The 26,893-nt window shown below is 38.6% G+C and overlaps 1 protein-coding gene across 1 annotated transcript in view; it reads right to left on the reverse strand.

The window, feature by feature from the left end:
* The window catches only part of dgki (diacylglycerol kinase, iota), a 107,561-nt gene that overhangs the window by 28,182 nt on the left and 52,486 nt on the right, over nt 1–26,893 (reverse strand). The window contains exons 2-13 of the mRNA XM_085375704.1: nt 23,561–23,669; nt 17,048–17,143; nt 10,844–10,918; nt 7,517–7,573; nt 7,359–7,424; nt 7,210–7,278; nt 5,473–5,589; nt 5,022–5,096; nt 4,124–4,219; nt 3,354–3,436; nt 3,002–3,062; nt 2,808–2,921 (exon numbers count right to left, since the gene is read on the reverse strand). Of these exons, the coding sequence (XP_085231830.1) occupies nt 2,808–2,921; nt 3,002–3,062; nt 3,354–3,436; nt 4,124–4,219; nt 5,022–5,096; nt 5,473–5,589; nt 7,210–7,278; nt 7,359–7,424; nt 7,517–7,573; nt 10,844–10,918; nt 17,048–17,143; nt 23,561–23,669 (1,018 nt within the window). The remainder of the gene's footprint in view (nt 1–2,807; nt 2,922–3,001; nt 3,063–3,353; nt 3,437–4,123; nt 4,220–5,021; nt 5,097–5,472; nt 5,590–7,209; nt 7,279–7,358; nt 7,425–7,516; nt 7,574–10,843; nt 10,919–17,047; nt 17,144–23,560; nt 23,670–26,893) is intronic.

Here is a 26,893-nt window from a genome sequence, read left to right on the forward strand (position 1 = left end):
TGCAGGTCATTCACCAGGTCCCCCCGTGTGGTTCTGGGATCTTTGCTCACCGTTCTCATGATCATTTTGACCCCACGGGATGAGATCTTGCGTGGAGCCCCAGATCGAGGGAGATTATCAGTGGTCTTGTATGTCTTCCATTTTCTGATGATTGCTCCCACAGTTGATTTTTTCACACCAAGCTGCTTGCCTATTGTAGATTCACTCTTCCCAGTCTGGTGCAGGTCTACAATACTTTTCCTGGTGTCCTTCGAAAGCTCTTTGGTCTTGGCCATGGCGGAGTTTGGAGTCTGACTGTTTGAGGCTGTGGACAGGTGTCTTTTATACAGATGATGAGTTCAAACAGGTGCCATTCATACAGGTAACGAGTGGGGGACAGAAAAGCTTCTTACAGAAGACGTTACAGGTCTGTGAGAGCCAGAGATTTTCCTTGTTTGAGGTGACCAAATACTTATTTTCCACCCTGATTTACGAATAAATTCTTTACAAATCCTACCATGTGAATTCATGGATTTTTTTTTCACATTCTGTCTCTCACAGTTGAAGTGTACCTCTGGTGCAAATTACTGACCTCTGTCATCATTTTAAGTGGGGGAACTTGCACAATCGGTGGCTGACTAAATACTTTTTTGCCCCACTGTACTGCATGCTGTCATTTTACTGCAGCATGTCAGCCAGAAAATAGATTTTTGTAAAGACCTCTTATCAATTTACTAATACATTTATGCCAATTATCTGAAAAATGTGAAGAAAAATTGCTGACATATCAATTTTTTTCACTCTAACTTTTGACTCATACGTGAAATATTTGATGTATTATCCTCACTACAAGCCTACATAGCTGATCTCATGAAAAGTCTCATGGAAGAATGTGGGTGCTCGTAAAAGATCTGCTGCAGTGCTGTTATTGAAACGTGTGTCAAGAGGCAGATTCTTCAAACTTTAGTGCTTCATCAGAGTTTTAGGAACAAGTTGCAGATTTTTGTCAGACTTTCTGAAAGTTTTGGGGAGAGGAAGGTCAAAACCAGCAGAGGAGGGCTCGCCTTTCATAATCCAACAAATGCCACACTTCCAGCTTTTGTAAGGCTATTTCTAGAAAAAGTTCCACCTTGACAACAGTACAATATGCTTTATGTTTGAGACTCCATACGAGTCTTTTACCATAAATTTAGCTTGTGTAAACTGTAAATTTTCAAGAGTGAAAAAGGTACATCTGAAAAATGTACTTAATTGCACTATTTCCTCTAGACATCTTTAAAGTTACAGTGTGTAAAATCTCACCACTAGATGTCAGTAGATTGCAGATTGTGGTCAACTGAGTCGTTTTCTTACCCCAGAGGGGTTTTATTGTTTTGGGGTTTTTTTTGCTATTTGTAGGGCTGGTGGCCCACTGTTTAATTCAGCTGTCAATGCTGGATGATAATCAGCACTTGCAACAATATCAGGAAATATATAAGCACGTTTATTCACATTTCTGTGCTCCGGGCGGTAGTCGGAGGAATCAAAATCTCTAAAAGTAGTAAAATGGTGGGGTTTCTGGTTTACTTTCAACAAATCTTGGTCATATTTTTCCTGTGTTTTTCTTAATGAAATGAGTAAAGCTTTTCTTAATGAATAGAGAACTTTCTTTGTATAAGTTTGGAAATTGTTTTGTCATTTTTAGCAGCTGTGTCTTCATGATATTTGCTTTGTGTTTGTTGTGCAATAGACGAGGATCTTTTACAGCTCACTGGGGAAAAAACGATTGTTTGGACCCCCTATGAGACAATAAACAATATAATAACAAAGAGATTTCAGAAAATTTGCAGCAATGAACTGCGGCTTATTATTTTGGTGTGTGAGTCTCAGTGAGCACAACTGGTCCACATATAATTGAAACGATGAGTCTGGGATACCTTACTTAAAGACATCCATGCGTTTTTTTCTATTATTTCTGGAATGTGAAAACAAACAGTGTATTTTACGCTTGAGGAAATGAAACCCTACTTTAAAAAAATGATGGAAATGGTTTGTTTTTTCTTACAGTATAAGTGATTTTCCCCTGAGGGAAACCCAAACCCTTTCTGTTTCCTATGCACGAAAAACCCTGAGTGAACTGCCAACTCGACCTATGGATTTATAAACTCTGTACCTCAGTTTGTTCTGTACACTTAAACCTGCTCTGAATACAACACCCACTGCAGCTGTGTCACTGCTGTGATGTTTCCCAGTGAGGTGGGGTGCGCTAAGCGAGCCGTTTTGCTGTCAGAGGGTTGATTCTGTGTTGTGTTTAAAGTTGTTTAAAACTGCAGAAAATTAAAATTAAAAAGGAAACATAATTACAGGAAGCTGCTGTGATGTCACCAACAAGCATGTCATCTTAGTTGTGCTTTGAAGAGGTCAAACGGGCTTAAGGGTCAGGGGGGGAGATTATATGGAGGAAGGGAGCTCTTTTAGACATCCTGGAATGTGGGTGAGGCATTTTGTAGCTCTCCGAGGTGGTGGGGAATAGAGAATTTATTTTTACTGCATATTAATATTTGAGCATACTCAACATGGCTATAAACCTGTCATGTTTAATCTGAAGAAGGAAATTTCCATCTCTCTCATGAAGAACGCAAATGTTCCCTTCTCTAAATCCCTTAAATATGTTTTTGTTTTTTATGCTGAAAGAGCTGTTGTTGCTCTTATTCTTCTTTTTCTTCGTTAGATCTAATTTATTTAGTCATGTTGTGCAAAAAATTTGCACATAAACTCAGAGAGGGCACACCGCTGCGCCCTGCTGCTCTCCATCAACTCTGCAGCAGAAGTCAAGGCTAGGAACTCACCCCACCCCAGTTGAGCGTCCTGGCGAGGTCATTTCCTGTTCCCAGAGGAAGCACAGCGACCGGAGGCTGGGGATTCATCTGCAGCTCATCGAGAGCAGACAGGATCCAACCCACCTACAGCGAGACATGAAGGCAAAGTGTAAGTTGTAGAAATTTAGAATAGAAAATAGTGGCTATTAGAGATGTATAGTCACCGTGCCATCTCCTCCGCAGGCAAGGATCCTCAGATTTGGCACTTTGCGATACAACTCCAACCTAACAAAGCAGAGAGGTAATATTATAGAATAAAAGACTGCTGATTAGTGTTGAGTGGGTGTAATTGGTCCAGATTTTATGAAAATTGTTCACCTGTGAGCTTTGGATTTAAATAAAAGAGGAGTGAAAAGATGGCTTTCCCCCCTCAGAGGTGGACTGAGATAAGGGTGATGTGAAATGAAGATTTAAAGTAGGTAATTGGTACTAAACTGTCAAGCTCAGGGTGATTTCAGCCTAACTGTGTAGGCTGTAATGAAACACCAGCACTCTCCCCAAGGGAAGATTACTCACGCCTCGCGCAGTCCACCCTGCGAAAGGTCGAAGACTTGACGAGGATTCAAGATCCACATAAACATCTGTAACACTTTGGCACCCTACAGAAAAAGCAGAAAAAAATTCAGCTTCCTTCATGTTACAATATTTAAAAAGCTGCCACTAACAGCAAGCAAATTAAAAAAAAATCTGTGAAAATCTGAGAAATGAATCTCCAAATCTTAAACTAAACCCAGTGTTATGTTCTGAAGATGTTGCTGATGAAGTCTAAAAGATTATAGTAAGCAGTGGAGCCCTGAACTTTTACCTGACGGAGTTGCAGGTAAGATGCAAACATCTGCCTCAGCTGAATGAGCCTTTAACTTGTTTAACTCCCCAGTACAAATCTGCGTGTTGTCCATATATCTGAGAGCTGTGCAGGTAATCTTCCGGTGGATTCACAGCTGTGTCCTACCTCCTGCATGCTCGCCTAAACAAAACGGAGTATTTCCTGCAGCGCCAACACTTCTGAAGCTAACCGTTTCCTGTTGTGTGATACATTTGTGAAACTTCTGAAGATGTTTCCGCCCGAATCTCCCGATAATGTTTGGAGTTCATGTGTGAAAACAGCTCAGCTCAGTTCATCTGATAAACCAAATTTTTGTCTGAACCGACATCCTCACAATGAAAATTAATTATAGACAGGCTGAGGACAGACGAGGTGAGGCAGCGACAATATCTCCAAACAACAATGAGAAGAGAAGGCGTCTCAAACAGATGAAAACAGAAGATTAAAGACATTTGCTCACCTGGTTGCCGCCGCTCTTTGGATTCACAAAAACCAAGATGGGCTTCATGAGGGGAGAGGGGAGAGGCTTCAGCATGAACGGACGCCATTTAGACTCCTAAGAGATCAATAAGATCAAAATATTAGAATGTTCACATAACATAAATGTTAAAATCATGATCCATTCAATATGGTGCAAAGTTTGGGCATATATGATGACTGCTGAGAAATTTTAGCTTGATATATCAATTTTTGTATTTTATGAAAATCAGTCGGTCGATCCAGTTCCAGATGGTGGAGCAGAAGCCCGCGATGATTTGAGATCAGATGACCCTAATAATCCAATAATAGACTGTATAGCAAAGATGGACATAGCTTCCTAGAGCTTGGTTTGATTTGGCAATTTTGGTGTTGTTCTTTTTTTCTTCTTTAAACTAAGCATGAGAGCGAGGTGTGGACATGACTGAAAAACAGCTCTGCACAGATACAATACCGACATGTCAATCACAGGTTAGCCATGCCCTCAGTTATATTCTACTTCCTCCTCCATATTTTTTGTAAATATTTTTTCATCATGCTCAAGTGAAGACTAATAAAAGAAAAATAACTAAGAAAACATTTAGTGTGTTTAAAATGAAAAGAAATAAGGTAACTTCTCCAAATACCTCTACTCGATCTAATTTTTTTGCACAGTTAGAGCAGTCGCCCCCTGCTGGCCATCAGAATCCAGGCAGATTTAAAGCAAGAATTTTTCATTTCATACCTAAATGAAGTCGATGTTTTATAAACACAGTTTGAAGTCAGCCGGCAACGACTTTTATTTAGTTTAATGTTTTTTTTTTTACTTGAGTCGAGATCACATGAAGGATAAACATGAGCTAAAAATGTATTATGACAGTGTAACTGATAATATCACTTACATCTAATCCCTTCTTGCTTGTCCTTCGTTTGAAAGATGTCCGCTTTTTTCTTCTGGCAGAGTTCTTTAGGGAGCTCTAAGGTACACATACACACACAGAGTTCAGTGGTTAGTTCACTGTCACCACGTCCCCTGTGATGGTAATTAAAAGTGCAATGAAGCATGTGACGCGACAGAGATATGCAGTATGTGTGTGCGTGTCTGTGTGTGATAACAGAGACACAATCCCAGAGTTCCCTCAGACAGACCAGACACGTGTCAGTTCGCATCTCATCATACCCCAAAAATCACACACACATTAGCACACACTGAGCTTGTGACACGCCTTCTTTTTGAGTCTTAAACTTAGATCGACAAAATCATTTCTCATTACTGTCACAAGATGACACCCAGTGAACTTTATCAACCAGCAGAGCGATCGAGGAGGGTGCTCGGCGAGGGTATGAGCATACCTGTGGTTTCCTGACTTTGATGATCCAGGACGGTGGTACTATGACACCGGCGTGGGCCCCCAGTGAACACGGCTCCTCTATCTGGTGCAGCATGAAACATGTTACCTTGTTGTGGAACTGCAAGGAAAAAAAGCCCAAAAAAACACTCCTCAGGGTCGTGTCATGCGCTAAACTTGCAATCCAAACTATCATACATGTTGTGCCAATGCTGCTATCCTGTATATATTGTACATACTATTGTTTGAGTACTTACGATTGTTTTTTTTGTACTTTTTATATTTTACATTTATATTTATTATTGAAACTTGCACCAAGGGAGTGGCACTCCAATTTCGTTGTACTCTGTACAATGACAATAAAGGCTATTCTATTCTATTGTCCGTGTGTGGTGCTCTAACACAGCTGTTTATAAGAAAAACAAAACACCCTGAGTGCCAATATTTGCTTCTCTTATGCTACCTCAGTGGTGTCAAACATAAGGGTCGGGGGCAAGAACTGGCCCACCAAAGGCTCCAATTCGGTCCAAGGATGGCTTTGGAAAGTATGAAGGAAGGCAGCGATTTTGGACTTTTAATTGTATTTTCAGAAGTTTTACAGCATCTCCTACTGACATTGCCATTCATGCGACACCAGAGAATCTGAGAAATAGATACACATTTAAAAACAGAACTTCCTGGGTTTTTTTGGTTAGGTTTGGGGTTTTTTTAGCTACAATAGAATTTTCAATATTTTTATGGAGGATCTGCAGTAAGTAATGAATAAATAAAAAGATAATAATTATAGCTGACAGATTTCTTCCATTAACTACAGCATCTACTGTTGAAATTGCACTTCTATTTTCCTATACTAAGATATGTGAAGGATTCAATATGTAGTTAAACTTCTTTACACTGACAGTAAGGACAGTTTCACTGATCTGGCCCATATAAGGTCAAAGTGGGATATATGTGGCCCAATATGTAAAATGAGTTTGACATCCCTGCTCTGTGTGACAGACATTAAATGGTGCTTTGCTTCAGTGATACTACCAGTCCTCTGGCTCCAGCCTTGAGGCGGGTTATTGATCATTTATGTACCCAACGTTTGCTTTATTTTGTGGCTGTATTAGAAAATCAGCTGTAGAGACAGCAGGAAATAAAGGGAGCCACAGACATTAAATGGGTGCAATTACAGTACTGAACCTATGACATATTCCCTGTTCTGGGAACATTTTGAATTTATGTAACCATATACAAAAATATTAAATAGGTTCAGTTACTCTATTGAGCCCATGACACATGTAATATTTTTAAATAATGCAACCACATTTTCAAAAAACAAGGACGTGATGCATCATTTTCTTTAAGGTGCTTTCCTTCAGTGACACTAGCAGTTCTCCGCCTCCAGCCTCGAGACAGATTGGGTACATAAATGATTGATTATCTTTACTTTACTGTATGGCTACATTAGAAAATCAGCTGTAGAGACAGCAGGAAATGAGAGACTGGGGGGATTACAGATGTGTCAGTACAACCAGCCTATTCATGAGTGGGGTCTACATGACCTTGTTAATGTGGAAATAATAATAATAACAAATGATGTCACTCTAATATATATTTGGAAATAGGTACAGAAACTTCCTGTAGTGCTTAAGTTTATATTTAATCCACTTCAATGCACAATACAACTTGTATTTCCCCACTAATAACATCTTAGTGGGGTTAAATATCATATTTACTCGTGAATTAACGGACTTACGGCCTGTTTACACCACGAACAACTGATGGCGATGATTTCTTTACTGTGGAAGAACTTCTGCTGAAAACTCTGCAGAAACAAAGAGGCAGTCTGCATGAACAGGAACAACATCTGTGTGCAGCTGCATGTGTTTTTGAGTACAAACTCACCTTTCCACACTGTCTACATTTCCCCTCTTGTCGTCGTCTGTGAACCCAGTGGTGTCTGAGGATGTTCTGCCGGCAAACACAGAAACACAATTTCTTTCACTTAACGCCTCAAACAAAAAGCCGATTCCTCCCTCACATTTATGCAGCTACACACTTACATCTCTCAGGGTTCGGGATCCTCCCTCTCTGAAAGTCGGCTTACATCGGAAGTTTATCTAAAAAAAGAGATAAGCTGTAGTTTCCATCTGGGGAGGTTGTTTTTCACAGCTACATTTTTACAGATGCTCCATAAATGCATCACATGCAGGCAATCGTTAAGCTACTATTTTGAAAAGCTGACATCTATAATTATAATGATACACTCACTGAATGTGTGTGTGTGTGTGTGTGTGTGTGTGTGTGTGTGTGTGTGTGTGTGTGTGTGTGTGTGTGTGTGTGTGTGTGTGTGTGTGTTATTATGCCTGTACAAAATTGGCAGATTAGGGTTTTAGTTTTCCCGAGAATCGCTCATTCAGACTAAAAATTAACATAAATCATCTGTAGCTGCCGTTGGGAATTTGTTTTATTTATGATCACAAAAATTATATATCTTTTCCAACTGCCTTAAGACTTAGGGTTAGTTAGAATTACTGTTAGGATTTGGTATTTGACTGAGATGGCTAAACTTAGGGGTGAAAGAGTTTGGAATATATTCATGCTAAAACTCATTTTAATTTTATTGTGCCAAATCACAACAGCATTTGCCTCAAGGCGCTTTAAATTGTAAGACCCTACAATAATACAGAGAAAACCTCAACAATCAGACCCCAGTGAGCAAGCACTTGGTGACAGTGGGAAGGAAAAACTCCCTTTAAACAGGAAAAACCATCCGGCAGAACCAAGCTCAGGAAAGTGCAGGCATCTGCTGTGACTGGTTGGGGTGGGGAGAGGAAGCCAGGACAAAGGACACAAAACCAAGATCAGTGAAACTTTGATGCACAGACATAAAGACCTTTCAAAAATTATTAGTAAGCTACAGTAAACTTTATTACATCAGAGCATCTTTAACCACCTGAGAGCCCGAATTCTCACATCTCAACATTGCATTTAGGCTTTTCTGAACCTTATGCATCAATTAAATGTTTTATACTTTTAAACAGTGGCGAATTATTGTTTTATCTCTTGTAAAGGTTCATGTGAGAATTTAGTAAGAGCCAATCAAAAGCCAAAATGGGAAACTTATTAGCCAGTCATGTTGCAAGTAAACAGCAGAGGTCCATGACAGTTTAAACTGTGTGGTGGAGAGCATACTGCCTTGCTAAGTACAGGGGTAGTGCTAGTACTAGTAGCATTCTTACTAATTCATAATATGGACAAGTATTTCATATAATCAGTGCTCTGGAGAATGAGCAGAGACATATCACCACTCTGAATTGATCTGTTAATAAAGCAGTAATGTTGTCAGACTTCTACATGCACAGTAGAAGTATGGCTTGAAGGGGAAAAGGCTTTTTAACCTAATGTTCAGGCACAGTCATTAAACTTTACTCAGGTACTTTGCAGACATTTTTCATGACTCAGTGACCACTGAAGTTAAGTTACGGCTCTCACGGCATTGATTTAAAAACAACCTTCATGTGCTTGTAACTGCCCAGAGGCTTTGTCAAGTGTAAGACTCATTTCAAGAAAGATTTCCGATTTCATGGAGTACTTCATGCAATAACCCTTTGGAAGGTAATACCTGTAAGATAAGCAGCACATTGGTTACTACAACCCTGTTAAACCCTGTGTATAACCTGGAGTTGTTTTTAGTCTCATGTGTGCTTGTGCTAATAATTAGTAAGGTATTTTGATTCTATATTCAGTTTCTTATATAACTTTTCAATTTTATTTTAAATTTTTACCAATTATTACTTTAATTATTACTTTTTATGTTTAATGTTTTTCAGCTGCTGTAGCTTTTGGGATAAATAAAATATATGTTTTCTTATCATGCCTCGGCTTCATTTAATTTACATAGGGAAAGAAAATAACAAATCTTATCAAAGGCATTTAAAGATCTTAGAAATAATGGAACAGCTATTTAATATTATATTTATTTGAGTCTCAGAACCCAAGAGCATAAACCAGGGATCGAGAACTATGACAAAAATGAAGTATGAACAATAAACTCTGTGTGTGTGTGTGTGTGTGTGTGTGTCTGTGTACTATGGTTACATATCTTTGTGGGGACAAGAAAAATTGGAAGTTTGCAATACTTGTGGGGATCAACAGCCCTTATGTGGATAAAATACCCATCCCTACAAGTCTGAAAGCATTTTTAAGACTCAAAATGTGGTTTTAGTGACAGGGTTACAATCATGGTCAGGGTTACCTGACTCAGCACCGGGTCTCCACAAGGATGTGTTTTGAGTCCCCTCCTGTTTACGCTCTACACATCCGACTGCTCCCCTACCCATCTCTCAAACACCATCATAAAGTTCGCGGATGACACCACAGTGGTTGGACTCATCTCAAGGGGGGATGAGTCGGACTACAGAGATGAGGTCAACAGACTGACTGAGTGGTGTTCAGTTAACAACCTCCAACTGAACACCACGAAAACTAAAGAACTTATCTTGGACTTCAGGAAGGGCAGAGCAGACCCGGCCCCACTTTACATTCACGGGAGCTGTGTGGAGAGGGTACACTCCATGAGGTTTCTGGGCGTGCAGATATCTGATGACCTCTCCTGGACTGCAAATACTACAGCGGTGGTTAAAAAGGCCCAGCAGCGTCTCCACTTTCTGAGAGTGCTCAGGAGGAACAACCTGGAGGAGAGGCTGCTGGTGACATTTTACAGAGCCACCATAGAGAGCATCCTAACGTACGGCATAACAACATGGTATGCAGGGTGCTCAGCTGCAGACAGGAAAGTACTGCAGAGGGTCATCAACACAGCCCAGAAGATCACTGGCTGCTCTCTGCCCAGCCTGGAGGTCACTGCAAACTCTCGGTACCTCAGCAGAGCTGGCAATATCATCAAGGACCACTCTCACCCCAGCAACCAACTGTTTGAACTATTACCGTCAGGCCGACGGTACAGGTCACATAAAACCAGGACAAACAGATTCAGGGATAGCTTCTTTCCCAGAGCTATCACCGTAGTAAATAAGCACAAAAACAATTGAACCTATTCCATACCGTCACTTTCATTATATTATGCTGCTATTCATACTGTCATCATTTTAATGCTGCTATCCTGTATATATTGTACATACTATTGTTTGAGTACTTACGATTGTTTTTTTTGTACTTTTTATATTTTACATTTATATTTATTATTGAAACTTGCACCAAGGGAGTGGCACTCCAATTTCGTTGTACTCTGTACAATGACAATAAAGGCTATTCTATACCCATACACATACTGTGTGTGTGTGTGTGTGTGTGTGTGTGTGTGTGTGTGTGTGTGTGTGTGTGTGTGTGTGTGTGTGTGTGTGTGTGTGTGTGTGTGTGTGTGTTACCTTTTCTAGTTGCTCCATGCAGCCGGTGTGAACAACAATCTTACAGGCTGCACATTTCCTCCTGGGGGCCGACTTCTTAAAAAGAGAGTACAAAGGGCAGAGTAAGACACACAAAATCCACACACAGCACACAGCAAATGAAACAAACGCAAGCAGTGTAAGAACACACTAACAGCAACCTGCTGTTACACACTGGCAAGATGTGCTCAAGGTCCCCCAACATTTTACCTTTACTCCAGTTCAGTTTGAAAAGCAGTGGCAGACTTTTATTAGCACCACTAACAGCACAGTGACACTCCAGGCTTGAGGAGTCCATTTCTGTTATTTTTTTCACCAGCCATTATTCAAAATGGAAAAAATAAGGATTTTAAGAACATTAGCTTATATTTCTGACTCTTCTATAGATATAGGTGTCACTACCCAATCTTTAGAGAAAATGTCTTTTATGTTACTTTCATGTCAATATCAACATAAAAAAAACCCCTAAAAAAACCTTGATATCTTTGCTTGGTTCTACAAAGAACTTCAGATTATTGGCTAATTTTTTTTCTATTAAAAGAAAAAAAAATTCTAATGTTGTGTATGTTCTTTTTCTTTAAAAAAAAATGCAAAAATACATAAAAATCATGAATAAAAGCCATATGTTGTTAATATATACATTATCACTAATAAAATACATACGATTTTTTGTGAACCACTAAAATAATAATAATAATAAATAATTTTTCACCAATTTGATAAATAATTGTGCATATTTTTAACTGAATTAGTTTTATATAACTAATTCAGTTTTTTTTTTTTAACATTTTCATTCATGGATTACAAACTACATAAAAAAAATCAGCAACCACAGTCCTTACCTTTTAACAGTTTATGTACAGTGAATGTAATAATATATTTAATCATTTAAATATTTTATCCTGCATTGAAATTTCTAAAATCTAAATTGAAATTTAGATAATTTGTTTTAAGCTGATTTACGTACATTTAAGCCATTTTATCTAGAGCAGTCACATGCTGCATAACGTTTATAGACTTTTATGGTGAAAGGAATGTACAAAAAAACAAATGAGGCTTGGACGAATTCATTGTAGAAAGACCCACTGGCTTGTAGACGTGGGTTTTAAAACTTAATTTTGGTATCCTGGTTATTTGAAATAAGACATTACGAGGGTCAGGTGGCCTAACCGAGACCAGCACTGAAGTTCTGGTTACAGTGAGATAATTACAGACAAAATTATTTCACAAGAGTCGCCCCCTGTTGGCCATTTAAATGAATGCAGGTTTAAGGTAATTTAGCTTCAGCTTCAATTTCCAGACCCAGAAAATAATCTTTACTGCTGTGGGGCTGGGAAAAACACACAAACACACACACAAAAACCCACAAAAAACAAATCTCTAAGGTAAAAGAATGAATTAAAAGCGCAGAGTAATTTATCACACAGTGACTGACAAAAAAAAAAAAGCAAACACTCAAGATGCCAAAGTGCGATTTGCCTTCAATAAATAACACTGCCGTGCTTCCCTTGCTCTTGCAACAGACAAACTACTCATTATGAGTAATAATATGACAACTAATAATGGAGTGGTCTCATCTCCAGTCAATGAGTTCACTCTTGAATGTCACACTGAGCAATACTCAGAGCTACTCCCACGAACACACACACACACAAAAGGAAAAGAAAAAACCCCCAAAAAACAACAACAACAAAAACAACGTTTCACCCTCATTTTTCATGGGTTAGTAGCTCTGAATGTTCTGCTTGGAAAGCCCCGCCACAAGATCAGCTTCTTACATGAACTATCATGCTGAGACAAGCAAGACATCCTTTTTCAAGATGCCACAAGAGTTAAAACTCCAAGAAAAATGAAGGTTCTAAACAGAGGAACTTTATTTATTACACACAAAATACATTTTTAATGGTCATTGTCAGGGAACTTTAAACAGCTGTGTGAAACAATTAATGTCCGGTAGCCTTTTAACAGCATGTTTTTCACAGAAAAGGAAACAAAGTATGACATCATTTTACTTTACACATTTTACAATCACCAAATAACCAGTAGTTATAAAGCACTACAAATTTTAAACCAGTCGGGCAAAGCATTAAAGCCTTGAATAAATACTCCTGCCTAACACTGCTGAACTCAGGACCAGGATAGGGAAGTTTCCCAGAAGAGCGCTGAGCTGTAATCAGATCAGCAGTCTCATTCAGTTTACCTATGAGTGGATTTAAGGTATGGCTGAGCAGAGAGACAAGCATTGGGACTGAGGCATTTAAATGTGTTATCAATGGAATCATACTCAGCCACAATCCCAGTAGATCAGCTGATTTCAATGCCAGCCAGCATACAGTTGGTGGGCCAGATTGTGGCTTTGTATCACACCTCCAACCACATCGCTCTATCAAGACAATAATCATAATATAGCGAGAATGAGGAGGTCCCAGGCAGGAGCCGAGCCATGCCATCAAATATAGATTTCAGTAGACAAAAATAACAATATTCCTTTAAGTAAGGTGGTCCTCACTGAAATGATGCTAAAAACATCAATCCAATTAATCAAAAAGAAACAACCCCAGAACATGAAGGATACTAAGAAGACTTCATGAGTGTTTACTAACCGGCATGTCTAAGTACAGTAGTACCATGTCTGAGGTGAGGCGGACACTGTACCAGTCTGTTCTGCTGAATAGAGAGCTGAGCATTTAGGAGAAGATGTGAATTTACTGTCTGATTGATCCTCAGCTCTGCCCACAGGCTGTGGGTACCGAACTAAAGAGTGAGATGCAAGCAGCAAACAAGCTTCTAGGTCTGGGCTCAGCCTCAGAGATGGGGTGAGGTTTCTGAGGTGGTTCCCAAAACGATCTGTCGTTTTCCAACACAATATGCATTCACAAGAGTAACGCAAGGTGGAAATTCTTTTCACACCATTTCCAAGCTTGAAGATTGGCAAAACAACACTGATGGAATAGTCCCTTCTTGTCCCAGAAAGAGGTTTGCCATCATTTCCGAAAAAATTTCTTTAACCATCTGTACCCCATAACAGCCATGGCCAACTGGCGTGATGCTACGACTGTTGGTGTATAAAAACCGTTTTGTACACACTACATTTTAACATATTTTAGGACACTCAAGCCTTAGCTGGCATAATCTGTTTTGGTTATAGCAGACTTGTTGTCAGCTGTCTGGAGATGGGAGTGTTGCATGACTGACAATGATAAATAAATAGAATAAATGGAGAATAAGTCATCATTTTATTGCACATTTTATTGTTTTAGAGCCACGACTTGAGTTCAAGAGGAGGATGAGGTGTAGATGAGGGAGGACAGAGCAGTGGTGGAGGAGGCCGATGAAGAGTAGGAGGCAAAACAGAAAAGAGATGATGAGAATAACATTATGAAATGTGCAACTGTACAAATCTTAATTGGTCAAATATAATTTTAAAGAGCTACTTGTGATCTGTAAATCAAAACTAACTTATAACTGAGACTTTACATAACTTTTTTTTAGCTGTAATCAGGTGTTTAGAATTTGTAATCAGATTTCTCTTTCTTTCAGAATTCCCAGCAATCTGGAATATTCCAATAGAAACATACCAGGGTATAGAGGATTGAATGGACTGAATGGAGAATGGGTGGATGGACAGATTTATGGATGGGTGGATGGTAATCCATGATTATGAAGCATGCCATGGAGGTCTTTACTTCCTTTTCAAACACTCTTTGTTAAGCGTGTAATAGGAGAGAGGAGGTATTTTCTGCAGCATTTGCCTTACACAACAGCCTGGTTGTTCCTTCATGACTGAGATTAAATCGAGCTGATCCCGCTGAAAACAGGTAGGAATGTGTTTACTTACGTCAGCCACGACTTGTCAAAGCGATCTCAGATTCCTCTGAGGTCGGCATATCCTCTTGGACATTTATCTAACACAAATCACCACAGAGAGATTATTTCTTGCTGCAGCTCAATCTTGACAGCGTCTTAATGTGTTTTTATACGTGCACTATAATTACCTTCCATCAGTGGAAATGTACAAAGATGTCATTACATTAGTGTAGTGAATTAAAGGCTGTTTCTCAGCTCTGTATAGCAGGTGCTGTTTTTCTTGTAAGAGCTGAATAGATGGACAAAAGGTCAACAACAGCTCTCATTCAGACTCTTTCTTTGCAGCCCTGCATGCTTGTAGTCAACGACACTTCAGAACACACTTCCTTCTCTGTTTTTGGAGTAATTAATTCTCTGCTTTGTGGACATGTTTCACCTGAATCAGAGTGTGGCATCCTGTTTAAAATAATGCTTTGTTTTAGCATTTACAACAGAATACGAAACGCTCCTTTTGCAGAACACTGGGACCACCTGCTCTGCAAATGAAGCACAAATGATGTGTTTCAATGAGTGTTTCATGTGTGGCACTAAAAATCACAACCTGGTACTACACGGAAATTTTGTATTACCTGCTCCTGATGCCACATTTTAGAGTCATCATGTTTTTGCTTTTTGTTTTTGTCTCATTAACATAGCACCAGCAATAACAGGCCTTTTTATTCTGCAGCTGCACTAAAGAGACAAAACTCTGCTGCATGAAAAAGCTTTTAAGAATCAGATGTGTTTCGGGCAGCATTATTAGGTGCTGATATAAGAGACTCTGGTCATGGTTGGTTCAGGCTGATTAACTCTGCAATTGTCACATTTCCACACATGCATCGACAGTTGCTTGTTGTACACAGCGAAACCTACAGAAAACCTACAGAAGTTCAAATAAAAGTCTATTTTTGCAGACAAACTACTGACTTAGTCTAGCGCGATGTTGATGGCAGCCGTCTTACATTCTGTCGCAGGGTTGAGTCTAAAGGGGGTGGGGGGGGGGGGGGGGGGGGGGGAATGGGGTGTACAAGACCACAACCAAGCCAACTAGCAATAGCTGATAAATTGGCACATCAACCTTTGGTCAATATAAGGTAACGTCTGGCTCCAAAACACCAACATGACAGAGGCCAAAACAATAAATGTCACCAGCTGCACTCCCAGATGGCAGAGTTGGAGGTCATCTGAACTTTGCAAGTGAATCAGATGAATGATATCGAGAGCAGCCACAACACTGACCTGGCCACTGAGTCGGCTGGTAGACGATAAAGACCTCCCCAATAGCTAATCATACTACACAACCGTAATGAATTGATAAACAGACAACTTCCTGTTTTTTCATTAACTACTCTAAAACTTTAAGGGACAATCTGAGTAAAGAGCTACCAGAACTTTTTCTGTATTTTTTGCACATTTATTTCTGACAATTTAAACCCAAACAGTTGCGCTGATCACAGTGTTTCTTTACTATGCAGAAAAAAGTTACTTCTTATATTAAGATATCAAAGGGACTAAATGTGTAGTTAAATGTCTTCACTATAACAGAAAGGAGAGTTTCTCTGGTCTGGCCCACTTAAGACCAAAGTGGGCTGTATGTGGGCCATGATATAAAATTAATTTAAGATGCCATTATATCCATTTTTAAAAATCAATTCAAACTGAAAAGATTTTTTAAAAATGCATTAATTAGCATTAGTTTTCATTTTCAGTTTCAAAAAGTTTCACTGAATGATTCACAGATGCTGCTAAAGGATAAAATTCTTAATAATGTGTGAGAAAATCATTTTCGAAGAGGGACCCAAAACTACTTCTACTTGGTTTGTATTCAGAAGGACACAAATATAAATACAAATAACAAAGCTGAGCAACATTAATAAGTCTCAGTTTTTGCATACCAAAAAGCTAAATGTCTAGGGGGAATAACGCCTAAACCAAATGCTTATGAGTGCATAAGACAAATATGAAACCTCCCTTTAAAAATACAAATATATACCAAAGCCTGAAGATGATGTACTTGAAAAGATTTCGGGACCTTTCGGGAGTTTTTTAGAGGATTTGAATCTAACAATAAGTCAGTCAGACTAGTTAGTTGTTCTAAACCATACATGTTTTGTTGCATTGTCTTTTTTCTGAAGTTCGCTTCTCTTTTTTTGAGGATCTGGGTACCGAGTTGATTACAAGGAGCAAAATCTTTTTGGGATTCTTTTTAGTCCAGTTATTTAATGTTCATAAGACCATTACTTAAAAGAAATAAATATACATATTCTAGAAAAAACAAAAGTCTTTCACTGTATCTGACATGCTAACATAGGATTTGTATAAGGACTATAGATTACTCACAGCTGTCTTTAGCACGCAGGTGTCCTCTCCAAGATAACAGAGCTCTCCTGAGCAGCTCGTCTCCATCCACAGGTGATCCCCATTCACTGCGTTCTCCTACGGAGAAGCAGACAAGAGAGAGAAAATGAGCGGGGAATAATCATAAAATTAGTCAACATTGTCTCACTCACATTTAACTGCAACCATATAGACATGAGCACATGGCAGCGAATGAGGTCAACAAGTGTGTCAAGCACATAACAGCCACTGCTGAGTAGGTGGGTAAATTCACAGTGCATGTTAATTTAAACACTACTGATTCATGTGCAAACACACTCCTACATGGAGTAATACATGTCAGTGTATATGCGTACAAAGACATTCAAGGTAAATGCATGCAGGCTGAATGTTTGAGTAAAATTGTGTCACCGGGTTTACTGCACAGCTGTGATCACGCTCCCTCAGCTCAGATGTGAATAGTTTTGCTTGCTCATTCATTCAGTAATGGAAAAATGGATTGGAAGACCTTTTGTTTCATTTGCTAATTATATAATTAACTTGTATTTGTTTAATTATCTTAATTTTGCACTTTCCTCTCTCTTTTGTGATTTTTTTGCAACATAAGAAAAACCCTGATTGTATTTCCTAATAACAGTATGTTGTATGTATATGACAACTTTAACTTCATTTATCAGCTTGGCAACTATCTTACAAAGTAAAAGTAAATAATTACTTTTTTTACTGGTTCACACTAGTTTCAAACATAAAATATATGGAATTTAATAATGTATAGGTCTGGATGTGGCTTTGTATGTGTATATCTATCTGGGACAACGCCTGGCTGAAATGGGAGGGTAATAAGATGACTCAGCTCAGTAGGACTTTGAGAATATAAAAGCTGGCCCAGAAAACCGGGAAGTAAAAATAATAATTAATAGGGTAAATCTCTGCCGTGGGGTCCCTCCATGTCAACATAACATTGGGGATTGACTAGGGTGACCAGATATCCCTCTTCATGTGGGACTGCATGGCATTTTTATCCCTTGTCTCGAGATAATGTCCCACATTTTGACTGGTACTGTGGGACATGCACTTTTTTACTAAGTGAATATGAAGGAAAAGTTTTTATTACAGTCAGAAGATTCCTTTCGAATGCAGCACTCATCAAGGAAAGTAACAAACTTTGCAGATTTTGTTGAATATGACGGAAAAAACCACAAAGGAAATGAAGCAGCAGAATACTCTGAGAAATTGCTTTTGTCTATTTTGCAAGAGTTATTTTAAACTTTTATGCTGGGGCAAAATATGTAAAGTGACACATTATCCATGTCATAATTGGATAAAAATCACTACAACTGTAAAATATGGATCAAAAATTTTTAAGTTCAATGTGAACATTTCAGACTACCCCTGGCAAGACATGACATGTCCCACTTTGCCCACACAAACAGTCTTTGTCCCACTTTTACTCTGTTAGGATCTAAGAGATTCTGGCAAGATGGGTTTAATTTAAATCACTATGTCTTATTTACTTCAATCCAAGTTCAATTTTATGAATAATGTGCATAACAGCCAGAAGAGCATAACATGGTCCAACAGGAAGTGCAGTTCCTTCCCAAGCCAATGCAGGCATATCTTTAGCAATCGGGCAAAGAATCTGCAAGGCTTGAAGAAAGATTTCCACAATACGCATCTAAACTCTTTGTCTCCTGTACATTTAACGAGCTACAAAATGTAATGTGGCAAAAATATAGGTTCTTTAAAACTTATAAACACGCATTGTAAAATATAATTTTGCAGCCTTACAACTTTACAGTGACCTACATACACTAACCTTTCAAGGTCCTACATCAAGAGTAATGTGTTATTCAATGCAAACTGCATTTCGTTGCCCTGTACCTGTGCATGTGCAATGACAATAAAGTTGAATTCTATTCTATTCTATTCTATTCTATTATTCCAATATTTTATTTATAATAAAGAGTTACTGGCAAAAAGTTGAAGAAAGTAAACAGGCAATAAAAACTGTTATATCTGGTCTTTAAGTCTGACGTCATTAGCCGTGTCTGGGCCTAAACTCCGCTGCAGGTCCATAAGTCAAGCGATCACTGAGAGTTGAAAAACTGTCTAAATTCCTTCATCTGTAATAACATGATCAGTGTGGCTGCTCTACCAGGTGTAACAATTCAGTTGAACATCCAGGCATCCATAAAAACGGAATTTATGACATTTAACGGAATTAGAAGTTAGCAGAGGAGTTAGCTCGCTAGCTTCCATCTAAATACAATATAGCATGTCCTGACTGCGGGGTTTCGGAAACAAATTAAGATGTACAGCTCTGCTGTCACTTCCGACATAAATGAAGACAGAAAACTAAACAACAGTGACGTTTGTAGGAAGTTTGGCTACCTGGTATATAACGATGTGCTACGTGATCGCTAGCGACACAGCTATGTTAGCATAATAAACACAGTGAAGCTGGAGGATGAACGCTAACTTTTTTCCACTCGATAAAAGTTAACGTGAGGATTCCCGGTGGTCAGGGATAGAGATGGACCGATCCGATATTACTATCGGTATCGGTCCGATACTGACCTAAATTACTGGATCGGATATCGGAGAAAAATAAAAAATGTAATCCGATCCATTAAATATCACGAAAGCACCTCACAAAACTTGCAACACGCTGTAACTCACCTCAGAACGTTAGCACGTCGGAGCAGTATGCATCACGTGATAGAGCGGCTGTGGCATGCGGGACCTGTCAGTGGTCTGGATAGCATTTGGAGCTTCGCTAGCAACCTGGCATTTCATCTCCGACAAAGTTATCCCCGAGAGAAGTAAAGCAAGTGTGTAAGTCCATCTCTGAATGTTTGTAAAGCATTCCTGTGTTAAGCTTAACAAGCGACTGCCTCTCGCTCTCCGGCTGCTACTTCAATCGTGAAACTGATCAGCTGATCGGGTTTTCTGTCGCGAGTCCGTCTCTCTTGTTTGTTTTTGGTCCACTTTGCGCCAGAAAGAGGAAACCAGCGGCTGAACAACAGCAGCACGTTTAAGCTTGATAAGCTGTTGTTACAATTTATTTAATATTACTTTCTACACCAGGATCTTTTTCTACGTAGCTGACGGCTGGTAACTGTGCAGGGGCGGATCTAGCAAAGTTTAGCCAGGGGGGCCGATAGGGCATTAACTGGGAAAAGGGGGCACAAAGACATACTTTTCTTTCTTATTCTCATTTAAAATGTCGAGCTTTTAATAAATAATTATCTGACACCCAAAGTTTTAATTTGGTGTAAAATGAATAGAAGTCAATTACTGTATATAGTGACTATAAAGTCTAATATATATATACCCTAGTAAGCTATAGTACTTTTTACTTTGGGAAGGTACCATCTGTGCAGTCTGCAATTTTGTTGAAGAAAGATGTTGAATCTATTTAATATTTCTTGAAAAATAATTTATTTCTGTGCATTTTTTTCACACTGCATCAAATTAAGGTTGATTACGTCGATTAAGCATCATGAGGTGGCGCGTGAGGGGTGGTTCCCTATTTTTTATTTATTTATTTTTGTTGTTGCTGGGAGTTGGAACCCTGTTAGTTAGGTTGCTTAATATTTACGCTAAGTACTCTTTAAAATACCAGAATAGGGAGGATGGTGTAGGTCTAAGTTTATTAGATTGATCAGTATTGCTGAACTATGAAATATTTTTTTTGTATACAGGTATAACAGAATAGCTTTAGTGTAGTTGTTGTTTTAAACTTGAGTATGAACTTGCAGACTTGCAAAATGCAGCAAGATATTTTAAAAAACAGTTTTGTTGATTAAAAAACACTATATCGGATTCATATCGGTATCGGCAGATATCCAAATTTATGATATCGGTATCGGACATAAAAAAGTGGTATCGTGCCATCTCTAGTCAGGGACAAGTGCAATTGCATGGTAGGATGCTGTAAACGGACCGAACTTCAGTCAGGAGAACAACTGACATAATCCATGCACAATATGAGGTTAGTCATTCATATACTGCTGCATGGGCTGGGCTGTAGTTACATGGTAACGTTTTAAAAACTGAGCTTTAAAATGAGTAGTGGTAAGAAAAACCGACAATGATCACTGACTGTTTTTAGGGGCTTTTTGAGATTAAATAGAACAAGATACAAAGTATTAAAACATGTTAAAAACACAAAAGCCTTATTAAATGCAGGGTAGTTTGGATTCGTCACGTCAGCACTTAAAGACTGGATTACCTGCAAATGCCCCAAAATCTTTAAAAGCACTTTGAAATAACAATTTAATTAAAAAGAATCAGTCACTTAAATTTTTTTTAACCTCAACCAACTTTCTAGGGTTTACTGTGAGGAGCAGACATTCTGACGTTCCTGCATCTTTTATGAAGTAATTAATGTGGGTTTTATTGTCATAGTGCAGCACTTTTTTCATAAAGTCACAATAATTAGTGACAAACTAGAAAATCAATTTGAATGGACATTTGTTTAAATTTCCACTTCCTGTTACACATCTTCTACCAGTGTTCTGGCCCTGCTGGGAATATGGACAAACCCTTTTGGACTTATTAGCACCTAAAAGCAGACCTTAAAGGTCTCAATGAATCGACCCCTGAGTGTATATTAATGAGTGTCTGAGCACAGTGATAATATATGAGTGAGTGCATGAGAGCCGTGCAGAGAGATAAAGGGCAGCAATGACGTGCTGGAAGTGTCCCTACAGACGGAGCCCAAGGGAAATCTCAGATGTGAGCCCACAACTGTTTATCTACTTACACCTTCCTATTAATAATAAAGCACATTGCATTTGCTTTTCATTATTGATGCATGAATCATTTAGAGCACGGCTGTCAAACAAATGGAGCGTGGGACAGAAATGGCCCGCAAAAGGTTTCGATCCGGCCCGCGGGATGGCTTTGCAAATGTGAAAAATGGGGAAAGTGGAAGTCGTAAATGTTGTTCGTTTTTGATGGACAAAAACAAACAAAAAAGAAATTACATAAGAAATTAAGGTGTTTTTGAAATGTTTTGTATCACTGCAGATAAACCAGTTTGTTTTTGACAGTAGGTTCACAGTACAAATATATAAATACATAAAATACAATAAAATCAAATAACTAATGGAGGTAGTGGTACTAACACTAAAGGACAGAGGGTGAGGTTTTTTTTAAATATATTTTTACACAACTTTTTCAGATGTCCACCCCATTTAACTCTTTCCCCCATAAAAACAACACATGACGACCTCCCCCGTATCCTTAATGACATGTTTGGACACCTCAGTATACATAGTTTGACATCCATTAACATAGAGTACCCTCACAAAGCCTCTATGTGGCTGGCAAATTTTCAATAGATACGACTAATTCTATGAAATGCACCTTTTCACCTTTACATATTCTTCTTGAGTTTGAAGCACTTTGATGTCTTTTTCTTGAATTTTGGAGGCTCGTGTGAAAACGCTCTATTATTTTCTTTTCTTTGTCATGTTTTTTTTTTTGAATGGCTTTATTGTACCATAATCATAAAAAAAAAAATCTGTTTCAAGTCTGCAAAGTTTTTGCACAAAAGAGTTTATGTAAGTAAAAAGAAAAAAAAACCTTCAGATGATTCATATGATTTTACAGCTTGGACCCAGAGTAATCTGATTTTATTAAATAAAACTAAATGGCAATGGAAGATTTGAAAGAAAGAAGGTGATAAACAATTTGAAAGAAAAACAACATGGAAAAGATTTTAAATTATTTCATGATTATAAAAAAATTATCTGCCTGCTTCAGTAATACTATTCAAAACTGTCTCATTGGTCTTTTTGCTTTCAGATTAGGTTCAATTCACATTGTCATCCTGGTGTATCATCAAAAAAACTGCTTCAATTATTTTTATCATTGTTTTAATGCATCTTTGACTGTTTTTGACGATTGTTTACTTGCCGTGCCACACACTGCACAATCTGGTGAATATTGCAGATTCATTGTTTTAATACCTGCTTTCACCAGATCACAAGCTCAGGTTTGGAGTGGCGCAACTGGAGACAGGAAGACAGGACTTTTTAAAAATACATTTATTGGGTTCTTTAACAGCATTTTTGACAATACTTTCCAATTCATGTTGACATTTCCTTAAGCATTAGCACTACATTTAAAACCCAAAGTGTTTTTAATCTGGTGCTTTTGAGTCGTGATTCATGTTTCTTAAATATAACCTATTAAATGTCGAATAATAAACCGCGTCACAAAGTCGTGACACATAAAAGTTTCTTTCCCACGCTGAGATAGAACGGCATTTTTCTTGTAAGGAATTAAAAAAAAGGAAGGAAAATCAAATTACTGCTTTCCATTTCCACATGAACATATGGCTGTTGAAACCAGTCTGCTAACAAATCTGTTGGCATAAAAATGCAAATGTCGACAAGTGAATCAGCCAGACAGAATAGGGACAACACAGACTGGGACCAGGAAAAAAATGTCATCATTGTTCAGATTCACAGTTATATAAAATAAATGTGCATGTGCATTTCTGACCGTCCAGTCCACACAGGTACGTAGTTCCTTGGTGGGGCCGTTGGACGCAGGAGGAAGCGAGGGCTGAGGTGGGCCGAGGTAATGGAGGCCTGAGCGGGAAATCGCTTTCCTAAGAAACGGAAGGAAACACACGGTTATCATTGTCAAGATACTTCATAGTTCTCGGACTTTTCAGTATAATTTAGTACATTATTCATATTAGGAGGCTGCTTTCAAGCGGGCTCAGCTGGAGATATTTGAGGTGAACCAGGAACAGCTTGGCGGAGAGACTGCCAGAGCCACTTTGGGGTGACGAGAGAAGTCGCAGACAGATCTGTTATGTCAGAGGATGAGTCAGCAGTCATCTCTCGCAGACGCTCGCCCCATTATACTTCCTGTTGCAGTTTTCTTAAACTGACTCGAGTACATCTTTATCCACTTCAATTGTCCCCGACTCTTTCATCTCATAGCTCATCTATCTTCTTCTGCAAGTACACAGTACAGTCACCCACATGAGAGGGCCCATCTGTCTACATCTATTAACTGCTGATCTACGCAGACACCTCTGCAGTCTCACTGGCTTCAGTCAATGCAAGAGAAAGCAAAAAATAAATAAAAAAATAAATAAATTAAAGTGAAAATATGAAATGAGTGCTCTCCTTCAAGTTAAATCTGTGGATTTGTCTTTTTAAAAGACGAGACAACCGGCCTGTTTGAACAACAGTGAATACCCTAACGTGTCTATTAAAGATAAAGACAAAGTGTCACCTTTATTTGCAAACCACACCCACAGAATGCTGTTTGGCATGGCTTTTTATAGGCACACCAAGGGACTCTTTAAAGTGTTATGACCGGGGCTTTCAAATTCACACTAAGTTGGTAAAAATGAGAGAAGTTAATCATTTGGCATGAACAAGAAGTTTAGTAAAGGAGATGGAGCTGCCAGAAAATTTGTTTGACAAGATTAACTTAACTTCACAAAAGTGATGTAGTTACTGAACTTTATGCTTTAATGTGTATTTCCCACCCAGTTGGCAGGTGGTTACCTGCTAACAGAAGAGAGAGAACTGTCACTGTGGCTAAACCTGAACCAAACCACATATGAGTCTGGGCTTTTAGGAAAGGGCAAAAGAGTACTGCTGTAAAGGAAAAGGGTGTGCTCCAACACTACGGCAAAAAGAAAAGAAAAAAAGAGAGCTTTGTAGCTCAAACGCAAAAAAGTTACACACTGACAACTCACTGCTTGATTTCTGATTAAACTATTTATTTATAACTATTCATTATATTAAAATATGCTACAGTAGAATACAAACTATTGCAGATCAGGAACATTTAAAACAAATCCTGAGTTGAGGCGATGAACAAGATGTTTATAGTAACTAGTAATTATGGGCATGTGTGGGTGTGTGCATGCGTGCGTGCGTGCATGCGTGTGTGTGTGTGTCAGTGGAAAAGGAGTATCTGACCCCCTGTTGAAAGTTTCAGTGGCCCTCTGTCTAAAATTATCAGCTAGGACAAAGAGGAGTCCACTTACACACCCTGTAACCTGATGACACACACACACACACACACACACACACACACACACACACACACACACACACACACACACACACAAGTGCTCACAGCCCCTGAGATAAAAATAGCACACTGTGGATGACCGGAAATGAAAGGACGTATGGAGGCCGGACATATGCCGCATAAAACAGCGACCACACACAAATACCAGCGAAGTCTAACTGATTAAAGGACCTCGTTATTTAAGGCCTCATTTTTACACTTTTACTCCTCGTTACTCACAAAGTTCTCCACTCAGCTCTGAGGGCACTGCAACACAGTAAGTCCATTAGAGGAAGTAGCACATGCAGCGAGACTGAGCAAACCCAGAGTTTTACTGGAACTGCTTATTCAGAAGTGAAACGAAAGGCAGAAAGCGAATATGCAAACATTTATCAGGTTTAAACAAGTTTGTGTTTCATTTTGTCTGCTGAGGTCGGACACACATTTGTTTAGGGACAATGGTGCGTTTGATGCTTGCCGAAACCAATTTTAAAAATCAACAAGAAACGAGAAATGAAAACGAAAAATGTTTCATTTTCTGCTGATTCACGTTTGACCTACTGCACCTATTAAATGAGTAAACAGGGTTTCTAATAAACTGGAAGTCAGACATATTGCTGGTGTTCACCACCCCTCATTTCTCAATGTTTTGTGAAGAAAATGGGTGTAGTGCAACCGTGAATGGAAATACAGCGGAAGGCAAAGACTGTTTGTACAATCACTTTAAAGTCAGTATTTTGTGTAACCACCTTTATTCTTCAACATAGCCGAAACTCTGAGGCCGATTTCCTGTAATTTCCTTAAGTAGTCTTCAGGAATAGTTCTCCAATAGTCCTTCTTCCTGAAGGACAATGAAAAGTTCTTATTTGGATGTTGGTTGCTGTTTGATGATCCCACACTTCTTCATTAATGTTGAGGTCTGGGTTCTGGGGAGGCCAGTCCATGACTGATTATGTTCCACTGTCTGGTTTTCTATCCAGGTATGCTTTTACTGTATGGTATTGCATCAAAATCTAACAGTACTCTTCTATGCTCTGTAGGGAAAACAAATATTATGCTAACTATGCCAAAACACTAAAATTTTACATAATTTAATGCCTGTCAAACATTGGCATTTTTCAAAGATGGTTGGAGTGGAATGAAAAGCAGTGAAAAAGCAGTCACTGCTTGCTGTAAAGTGCTATTCCTCAAGACCACTTTACAAAATTGCAAGGAGGTCTGGCTCCTTGGAAACTAAATATAAAGACTTTTGTACAGTAGTGTTCACCTGCACATTTGGACAATTGTGTTCATATTTCTCTGAGCCAGAAACACAGACAAAGGAAATCTTTCCTAAGCAATGCAACAACTTTCTGCAATGCAATGCATCATCTGAGAGCAAATGACCATCAGTTAACATTTCAGCCCTGTACACTACTTTAAACTGTGCATACTGAGCCATTATAATGTCACCTTAGTTTTTAAATTAACTTTGTTACTTTTTACTAAAATTATTAACATGTCTTCCTTCATATAAAACTTTTTACATGAAGTGTTGTATTTTATTCAAATTTGTACTTAAACGAACTGTTATTACATTGAAGACTTGTACTGTTTGCTAATTTTACTCTATGATTTTCTACTTAATTGAGCCATTTTCTGGGATGGATGTGCCACATATACTTTTTATGTAGACAGACCTGCACTAAACAAGATGACACAGAAAAAAAAACAAGACAGAGGGAAACACCAAAAAACAGAAGCGAGGATAAAAATGAAAGTAAGCTCGAAAAGTAAATTCCTGAAAGAATTTCC

This window comes from Diplotaxodon limnothrissa, linkage group LG17 (genome assembly GCF_057381915.1).
Source record: "Diplotaxodon limnothrissa isolate DT_005_m linkage group LG17, D_limnothrissa_male_GT1.1, whole genome shotgun sequence".
Taxonomy (NCBI): Eukaryota; Metazoa; Chordata; class Actinopteri; order Cichliformes; family Cichlidae; genus Diplotaxodon; species Diplotaxodon limnothrissa.